Source organism: Hydractinia symbiolongicarpus, chromosome 6 (genome assembly GCF_029227915.1).
Source record: "Hydractinia symbiolongicarpus strain clone_291-10 chromosome 6, HSymV2.1, whole genome shotgun sequence".
Lineage (NCBI taxonomy): Eukaryota > Metazoa > Cnidaria > Hydrozoa > Anthoathecata > Hydractiniidae > Hydractinia > Hydractinia symbiolongicarpus.
Genome location: NC_079880.1, coordinates 11,826,974 through 11,837,237, shown reverse-complemented (window position 1 = coordinate 11,837,237; position 10,264 = coordinate 11,826,974). Strand labels below are relative to the sequence as shown.

General features: G+C 34.4%; 1 protein-coding gene across 1 annotated transcript; it reads left to right on the top strand.

Annotated features, from left to right (window-relative positions):
• Positions 1–4,003: 4,003 nt before the first annotated feature.
• LOC130647262 (ficolin-1-A-like) lies at positions 4,004–7,708 on the top strand. Its single transcript, XM_057453052.1, has 2 exons — positions 4,004–4,148; positions 6,357–7,708. Exons 1-2 carry the CDS (start codon positions 4,126–4,128, stop codon positions 7,333–7,335), a joined length of 1,002 nt encoding a protein of 333 aa, XP_057309035.1. The 5' UTR covers positions 4,004–4,125; the 3' UTR covers positions 7,336–7,708.
• Positions 7,709–10,264: the final 2,556 nt, after the last annotated feature.

Sequence of the window (10,264 nt, the reverse complement as noted above, 5' to 3'; positions counted from 1 at the left end):
TTGGCTGTGTCCGAAAGGTTATAAATTCAAACTACATCCCACAACAATCATTTGTAGGAATTTCGCATAATATGACCCGGAAAATATGAACAGAGACATTACAGCCAAAGATTGGTTCAATGTTTATAATGCTTCAGATACTAGCACTTTATGAAGATATATTCATAAAAACAATCAATCAATATGCGCCGTATATTTCTGAAAGTGTTAAAAATAAACCAGCTCCGTGGCTGATAGCTGAGCTCAAACGAGAAATAAATATCTGTGATCAAATGATGCGCAAGGCTAGAAAATCTGGTCGTGTAGAGAATAAGTTAATGTATAAAGGAAAAGGAAACTGTTACAAACGCTATCTTGTGCCAGGAAAACCCACTTTAACAATTTTAAAGGAAAATTAATCAAAACTGGATAAATTTTGGAGAGCAGTGAAAGAAGTTTCTCCTACAAAGTCAAAGGGTGATCAAAAATCATCTTCTTTCATAGTTGATGGCACAAAAAAAAGAGTGATACCCATGTAATCGTAGATGGTTTCTGCACTTTCTTCTCGTCAATTACAAACAAGTTGAAGAAGGTTGCGTTTTCTTTGACAAAATTTGGAACCATAAATCGTCTCAATCTAAGCGTAAACAGAACGATTTTGAATTCTCCCGCGTAACATCAGGAGAAGAGTTAGCACATTTATGAAAGCTGTACGGAAAAAAGCTGTTGAATTGGATAACATTCCACCTTGTTTCTTAACAAAATGTAGCGATTTCCATTGTTGCTCCATTGACTAACATCATTAATTTGTCGCTTAGTACTGGTGAGGTTCCAAACGATTTCAAAACTGCGAAGGTTACACCGCTGCATAAGTCTGGTGCTGCTGAAGACTTCGATAATTATTGTCCGAAAAGCGTATTACCAGGGGTTTCGAAAATTTCTGTAAGGTGTGTCTATACTCTGGTAATGGACTATCTTGAGGTCAAAAAAATTTTTGTCGATCATTCAATTTGGATTACGTAAAAGTCGTTCAACTGAGCTTGCAGCTATGTCATTCATAGATTACATTCGGAAAAGTATGGATAGCGGTGAATATACAAGAGCTATCTATATCGACCTTACCAATTTTGGCATTACTGGTAGTTCTTTAAAATTGTTCACTAGTTACTTGTTCTGTCGTGATCAGGTAGTTTCAATGGTTCAGATTGTATCTTTTGTGGTCCATTTTATGACCTCTGCTGTTTCGTCAATGCTTGAGCCTTTTTTGATTAATATTTTGGTGAGAAGATGGCTTTGTTCTCTTTAAATCTTATTTGGGGAAATTAGCTATATTTTCTTTCACATTTCTAAGAAACATTTTATTGGCTAAAAACCATGCAGTTGACTTTCATCGTCATGGGTGTTGTTTATAAATCCCCAAACCTCTTACGCAAATGGACAGGTAAAATAATGCAGGCGGTAAGCCGTGTACCAGTCCATTCCAAACTTTTTTTTAGGTAGAGGTATCTTTTGAACTTGAAATCAGAATATGTATATACAGTTGACTCCCTCTAATTTGACTCTCTATAATTTGAATTTTTCTGTAATTCAAACGAGTGCTCAGTCACCGTCAATTTTCCTTAAGAAACTCTTATAAAAACTTTCTACAATTCTAATATCTTTAATTCGAAATTTTCTATAATTCGAACAGTTTCTCAGTCCCTTCAGCATGATTCTCTCCCTAATTCGAATTTTATAGTGTAAACAGGCCCTTGACAAATTTAGATGTTTTTCTCAATTTTTTTAAATGATCTTTTCAACGTTATTTTCCAAAACATTGGTTTCTACATTTTTTCACATCTTGATTAAAAAAGGCCAAGAGACAAGATGAAGAAGGACATTCTTATAGCGAAGCCTTAACAGCAAAGCACTTGGTGATGCAACTTACATTGTCAAAAGAGATCGTCTCTCCAATGTAGAGCAATCAAATATTCAACAGTTCTTCAAATAGAGTTTTTAAATAGAATTTTTTTGTGCAAAATATGAAAATATCTTTATTTTTAAATTTTTTTTTCTTGATTTTGAAATTAGCTAATTTCTCTCTGTAATTCAAATTTTCACTCTCTGAAGCTGAAAGTTCGAATTACAGAGACTTAATATAATTTAAATATCTCTATAATGCGAACAAAAATGTTCCCTATAATTTTCGAGTTACTGAGAGTCATCTGGATAACTTGCATGTAGTTTACACATACTTAAAGATAGACTATTTAGACTATTCCAGGTTTTAACATTTGAACAATTTAAATGAGGCCAATAAAGGTTTAGCGACAACATCTCTAAACGTAGACAAAACAAAAACAAACAAGTAAAGTTTTTAAGCAAATTAATTCCAATATACCGTAGTAAGGAAATTTAACATCAAAATGTCCTGTTATTATATTTTAGGCCAGCGATTGATTATGCTTCACCGACATTTTAAGAAATAATACCCTGCACGTATATAATAAATCAGTTTTAACTTAACCCAATATTAATATATACCGTCAGATGATATCAAATGTTGTCCTTTTTACGAAATAAGATCTTGCAAAATCCGTTAAGGCAACATGGAAAAAGTTTACATATTAAAACTGGTAGGAATAGAGTTTTAATTTTCGGGTCTCGGTTAAAAAGAGAAAACAAAAAACGTTTGGAGAAAATGAGTATGTACAGCTTAAATTAATTATGACAGTAAATTTTGAATAATGTATGATTATTAGAACAGGCTTTATTATGTTCAAATTTTTACAAGAGTTTGACTGTAATTTCAACTGCAGTGAACTATTTTCACTGCAGTTGATTTGTGTAGTCATTTCATCATAAAACACTAAATGTTTTGCTACCAATAGGGACAGTTTACCTAGTGTATAAATGTCAAGCATGTTAACCCGGTTCAGAGAATAATCCATAAATTTAGTACTACAACCTATCCTTCTTAGTTTTGAACTTTAAAATAGAAAATTTTTTTGCGCATATTAAAAAGAAAAATGTGTGCAACTAGAGTACCCAGCTCCTTCCATTACAATTTCGAATGTATTCTCAACAAAATCACCCACCTGAATAATAATAGCCATTCAATGTCGTTTATAAGTATGTGGTTAAGTAAACTTTTTAAGATGTCATGTTAGCTAGGTACCCATATAGTACACAGCGCAGCTACCTAGCTAGCTGCAGCTCATGAATTTTAATGGCAACAAACTTCCAAAACACTTAACACTTAAGTTAAAGGCCTTTTGCCAATATTAAACAATCAAGCTAAGCCAGATCAAAAGTAAGTAATATTCAGATCAAAAGTCAGTAATATTTTGACAATTTTATGAGGATAGTATTAACATATTTGTTATAACTGACGGATTATCCTGTGAAAATCAAATAATAATAATAATTAGAATAATAATAAAGAAATTGTGTTTTCATCTTCTCTGTTTAGGAGTAGACATTTAGCGTCAGTGTTTTTTCTTCACTTTGCGGTTTGTTGTTTATATTTTGTGCTTGTGCATGTGCGTGCATATGTCTATTTTTCTCGGTGGAAAACCAAACTTTACGTCACACCAAACTTCTCCATTGTCTATTCATTGCGAAAATAGGTCTTAAAAAAATTAGTCGTCACAAAAGCACGAATAAAAATTCTCGACAATTAGTCCTGTTAAGGTATGTAAAAATGCAAGGTTCGTTAAAATTACTCGATGCGCAGACTCTTAAATTCTTTACGTTGCCATATTTATAAGAAAGAAAGGCATACTGTTTTCTTTTTCATTTTCCTAGACGGTTGCATTTTTTCGTGCTAAGAACTGAATGCGAGACCACAATTCATCTGCATATATTTATTTTTATCGCTATCATGAATAATACACCGCTATTGTTGTTTGAAGTATCACTATGGAGGTGCTTTTATAAAATATTAATAGTTTTTACGCTTCAATATTCCCAATACTGCTACTATTGACTTCTCCATCATATATTGTATGCTGACGTCTATCTTGGTATCTGTGTAATGCTTCTATAAAATTTTGATATGTTTTTTGCTTTACTACTACGATGAAAAAGTAATTCTCAAAACCAAACACGTTCATGCTTTGATGAGAGAGGTTGAAAATTTTTTAAAAGCTACATATTTGATGCACCATGTTGTGTAATCTCTTTCACAGGTAGGCTTTTACTTACTTTCTACTAAAAATAAAATAGTACTAAAATATTGCATCATCTTTTGCTATCACAGTGATAAAATACAGAATGGTTTTTTTACCAGAAAGTTACAAGTGTTGATGAGGTCAGACTCTCATACCTTTGCCCTACACCTTTGACTTATTTTTTAAAAATGCTTTTTTTTGATATAGATTTGTTATTCTTTTTTATCACCATAAAATTGGGTTTCAGCTTGATGTGTTCTTACTTTTTCATATGTCCAGCCTGGAATTGTTCTTATGTTGTTCTTATATTTTTAGAAATTCTACTAATTTTGTATATGTAATTTAAAACAATGACTTGACCTTATTTCTTAATAATCAGAAAATACAACATCAAGCCGAGATTTTCTTATGTTTTCTATTTCACTCGCACAGCCTGAAACTGTTCTTATTTTTTTCTTATTTTTGAGGCAATTCCAGCCTCATTGTTCTTATAAGATTGTTCTTATAAAAATTAACATAATCAGTTCCTATATTCTGCTGTCTGACATCCAAAACATTGTAACACAACTGAATAATATTATGCACACGTACTATCACTTTTAACTTGAAATCTTGTTTATAAGTTTTAGGACTATTTCATCGAAAATGAATAAAATTTCTGTCTGGGAAGTGTTCTAGTTTTATTAATCCGCAGACTCCTTACTTTTGGAAAAAAAATTATAGCAAAAAGGTGTTCCTAACTTGAATTTTTTTTCTTCTGAATGACCGCATCTATCTATCTATCAATTATAAATATCCATTGTTTTAACGGTTTTTTACGTTATGTATTCTATAAGGTAGCTATGTCCATTTTAGGAGCAACAGCGAAACGTGCCATAGTTGTATTGCACGATGAAATTTTAAATATTCAAGCAACGCGGCAAACAAGATTTGTTGAATGATAAATTGTGTGCATTAATTTTTCATGTGCATTTCATGTACAAATACACGATCACACGGTTTTCTTAAAAGAACAATTTTACAAAATCAGGAAAATTTGCCTAAAAATAAGAACAAAAAAGAACATAGTAAGGCTCAAATCATTTTTTTGAAAACTAAGAACAAACCAAGTTTAAATTTCCTAAAGATATAAGAACAACCCAGAATGTAAATTTTCTTGTAATTTTCTATCCAAGCGAAGGATAATTGTTTTTGCTTACAATTGTTTCTTTCTCACCTACTGTGAAATAATATTCATTTTGGTGTGATGATGTTTATGAACATAATTATGCATCAGCATTCAAAGAGCTAAAATTCTTAAGCTATGTTCTTTTTAACAACAATATATAAAAAATGAGGCTGAAAAAGGCTTAAAAAATAAGCAAAATTTGCGCAAAATTTAAGCAAAATTTGCTTGTAACTTTATGTGTTTATAGTTACACCGTAAGATTTTATCAGTTTTTCTAACTTGCATTTTGTTTTAATTATTCAAGAATTATTTAAACAAAATATGCCGAAGTGTTGCTATGACAATAATTTTTTCGAGTTCAGCATAATTGACATCAAATTCTTTTTCTAAAAAGATGGAAATCTTTTAATAAAACCCGTTAGGAGACTTTTTGGTATATAAATTATCTTTTTTTTGTCATATTTTCCAAGAAATTATACAAACAATTTACGAATAACTGACTTTTGCAAGTTTCTATGGATTCGAATGACGTCCCTGGAAGTTTTTTAACTAAATTGTACTTAAGGGATAAGAGCTTCTTGTAATAACAACTTCAGAAAATTCAAAAAGAGGAGGGAGGGGCGTGAATCAGCCCCTACCCCTTTCAGCATTAAGGAACCCCAAAGAGTCAAGTAAGAATATACACTTTTACTATAAGAATATGGTTTTTACATATCATTGTTCTATTGTTTAAAATAATAAAGAAAAAAGAATACAGAATTAAAATTATGATTATTATGATTCAAAATTATTGAAATTTTGGAATAAATTTCTTGATAGGTGCTCATTTTTTAAAAAAGCAATATATCACACTCCTTTGTCGGTACACAATGAAAATATAGTATATATGTCGTGTAGATTATCCATCAATGAATCAAATCAGAAACGCTTTTTGTTACAGAATACGCATTAATGATAGATACATAGATAGATTGACAGGATAAAGTATCCATACTATTACATTGTCTTTTGAAAATCTTTTTTATCATCATAACAATATAAGATAATTTTCCTTTCAGAGAAAACAAGGAAATGTTTGGTTTCGTTCTGCTATTCTGTTTTACATCATCGGTTGCAATACATTTCACTTGTTATCGTGATGAAGATAATATTATGGTGGAATTGATTGGTAATCAGTTGAGAAAAGACGCAACTGCAGTTGATACTGTTGAAGTTCAAAATGAAGATCAGTGTATGGATCATTGTCTTTATAAAGGTTACTGTGTTTCTTTCAATGCCATCCGAAATAATGATGACGTGCTAGAGGTGACGTGCGAACTGTTTAACCACACAAATCATAACAGAACCTTATTGACAACAGATGAAAATTCAAGTTACTATGAAGTTCGTTTGATGTGTCGCAATTGTGTAAATGGAAGCGATGAAAACGGATGTCGTTGCAACTGTTCGATAAAACGAGATTGCATCGAATGGCTTGAAGCAGGATTCAATAAGAGTGGTGTGTATGAAATCAATATCAATGGACAATTGACAAAAGTTTTTTGCGACATGGAAACAGAAGGTGGAGGATGGATAAAATTCCAGAACAGATTTGACAAGTCTGTCGACTTCAACAAACATTTGAACGATTACAAAGAGGGGTTTGGTGACATTAATGGGGAGTTTTGGCTCGGTCTTGAAAAACTACACCAGTTAACAGAAACCGACAACCATTTGTTATACCTAAAAGGCGTTTTAAAAACAGGTTACACGCATATTGAACTGTATTTAAACTTTAAAATTGCAAATGAGGCAAATCAATACGCTATCAGCGTCACACCGCTGAAGTGTGAAAACCAAAATAAAGATTGGCCATGCTATTTGTTAAAAAATGCGTGCTTCAACATGTTCAAGAGACCAATATGCCCTGATTGTCTTGAAGGCTGGTGGTGGTCGCAATGTCCGTGTTATGACAGTGTGAATAGCATGCGACTCACAAACTTCAATTCATCATTGATGCTTAAACGAAATAAAACAATACCAGATGAATCAACCTAATGCAATTTCTACACTTGTTAAAGAATTTTGTTGTAAATGCATCAGTGGAAAACACAAGAAAGTTTTTAATATAGACCGATAAATGTGCTTCTAACAAAACTTCTCTATTAAGTGGTGAAATAACAACACATCATTTTACCTGTGTTTTTGTTTACGATTGAGTCAGTTTATAAAACTGAATGATTATTGTATGAATTTAATTTTTTATTATTATAATTTACAGTGCAAGTAACTAGAAATATTTTGCGCACATATGATTTGACGTAAAAATGAGATAATTTTACACAAATAAAGTTTATAACGATATCAGGATTTTTGGCTGTTAATTTACCTAGAGAGATAGAGAAATGTATGTTCTGGCACAGTCGCACACGCCCCGGTCAAACCCAACAAATCGATACCATGCTGTGCTTATCCATGTAGTTCAAGGTATAGTCCCTAGTATGCGGTGTTGAGTCATGTAGTTCAAGGTAAAGTCCCTAATATGCTATGTTTAGTCATACCTATCAAAAAATCAATGTTGCAAATGAGTAAAAAGAGTTCTAGCGCACCTAGAGGTCATCAAAATATTTGGGAACTGCAGTAATCATGACCTTCCTAGCTGACATTGGTATTTCCTTACCCCTTATGGCCTTAGCATTAGTACAAGAATCGGAGTAGGAGAAGGAGAATGAGCAAAGGATTAAAGACTTAGAGAATGATGTTTATAACTGTAAATAAATGGAACATTGTAAGGACTGTGAAAGGGTACTTGACGAGTATGATAGATGTACCTGTGGACGTAGGTTTGTGGTGAAAGCTAAAATATTTTGCTGATACTGCTACCAGGAATATATCACCTATAACGGGGGTGGCTGTATATGTAAAACGAGAAGCAATCCTCGGAGCCTGTTTGAAATTCAATAAAACAAGATGCTACAATTTGAGAATGAGATTGTTAACCATAAAATTTTCAACTCATTTGCTGCTACCTTTACGGACATCAATGATATCAACGTGGACTGTCTAACAGTGTCAGATCCCATTCCTGCCAATGGAGGTAAGGATAATCGGTACATTATAGGCTACCATGCACGAGACTTCGTGGTAGCCCTCAGGGTAAAGGCGCCTAAAATCTGGTCCCCACATGGGATCACCCGGTACAATGCCAGTGCTGTACCAGCGATTAGTCTTGATTTGGAAGACTACCCCGACTGGGTTGCGAAGTATCGTCAAAGCTGGTCCAAGATCGAAAAGTTGATCTCTCAGAACTTGACGACGGAGCCCGTTAAGAAGGAGCGTTACGTGAACGCTCAAAAGCTCAAATACTACAAGGACGCGATAACAACTAAATTCCACGGCATGCCAGTACCCTACGATGAACCATGCAAAGTCAGTGCCATCCTTGCTATTTCATCTGTGTATATGCAAGGTAAAAACTACTAACCTCAGGTACATGTTGTGGAATGCCGATATAAGGACTTCAAAAAAGAATGGTTGCTGAGTGAGGATTAAAAAACCATACATTTCAGACCTATGAAATATACAAAATTAAGGTTTGTAAACAGGTGGAGACTCTAGGTAGCGCTTGTACATTGTACAGATTGATGTTTTTTTAAAACATCGTTTCTACCTTCCTCCCGACCTTTCGCAACTAGCTGAGCACGCTCCTGTTAACAATACGGCTAAAACGTTGTCGCATCTGTTCTTTTACCAACATATACTTTTGCTTCTCTTGGATAATGGTAGTAAATTCATAGTCGCTAATCACCCATTTTCCACTGCTTTTGAGATGTGATCGACAATAGAGTTGAATTTACTTTTAGCAAGCAACCTGATACCGTCGTGTTTTTTACTCTTAACCATAAGCACTTTTCCGGCGTTCCTCACACCGGCTTGCCCTATAACTACAGCTACTTTGATACCGCCCATGGCAATACAGAGGGGGGCTCCGAGGCCCGAGGCCAACACCCTGATCCCAACGCCCGAGGTGATAATGCTGACACTCAACAAACCATGATCACAATACCTCACCCAGGTACCGTGCATTTTAAACTTCTTGGCAAGCCTGTCCCGCTCCTTGATCTCATCTCGCAGATACTGTTCAATCTCTCATATCTTGTCAAGTTTATATTTATGGCTTTCCTCAGGAATGTCGTTGCTTTGTGCAGGCGCACTTTGCAGGTTTTGATACAACTTGGTTACATCATTCATTTATTCTATCAGTAAACACATCGTTAATCCAGTAAACGATACATTTTTGTCATGATGATATTCGTCTGTTAACATGAACTCGAGTCGGTCCGTGGAGCCTTTTAGGGCTATATAAATTGCCGTGTCAAAACTCCATGTCAACATGTCCCCCAAGCGTTTAGCTCCTTAGTGGAAAGCAAAGCGAGAATTTTAGACTTTTTACCATCCAGCAGGCAGTCGTCCTCATTCAACAGAGGACAAACGAGTCGTAGTCGAATGTAAACGTCAGTCATGTAGGCTGCATCATAGTCATCGCTTGTATAGTACTTCTTACTGGGGTCGTAGGGTAGGCCCGAAAGCTCCTGGAGTTGTGTATGAATCACCACCGTGTACCCGTCACTGACACGGAGCCTACAGAGTCCATTTTTCAGGACAAACAGTTTAATCTGATCAGCTGCCTGATTGTTGACGATAGTCGCCAGATCCTCGATCTTGTACAGACCGTTCATAATTTCGATCCGAATCACCCTCTGATCAGGCCCAACCTTACGAATCGTAAAGTCTTTGTTGCTATAAATGTTCAACCACAAAGGTCGAATACTGATGGATTTGAAGGCTATGCGAGTGTCCTGTCCTAGGTAGTTCTCAAATATTTTGGTCTTTTCGATATCAGTGATGTAGAGTTACTTCATGCTTTCGTCTAAGAAAAGATGAACATGTACTCGTACAGAGCTAAGTACAAGTCAAACAGGGGACA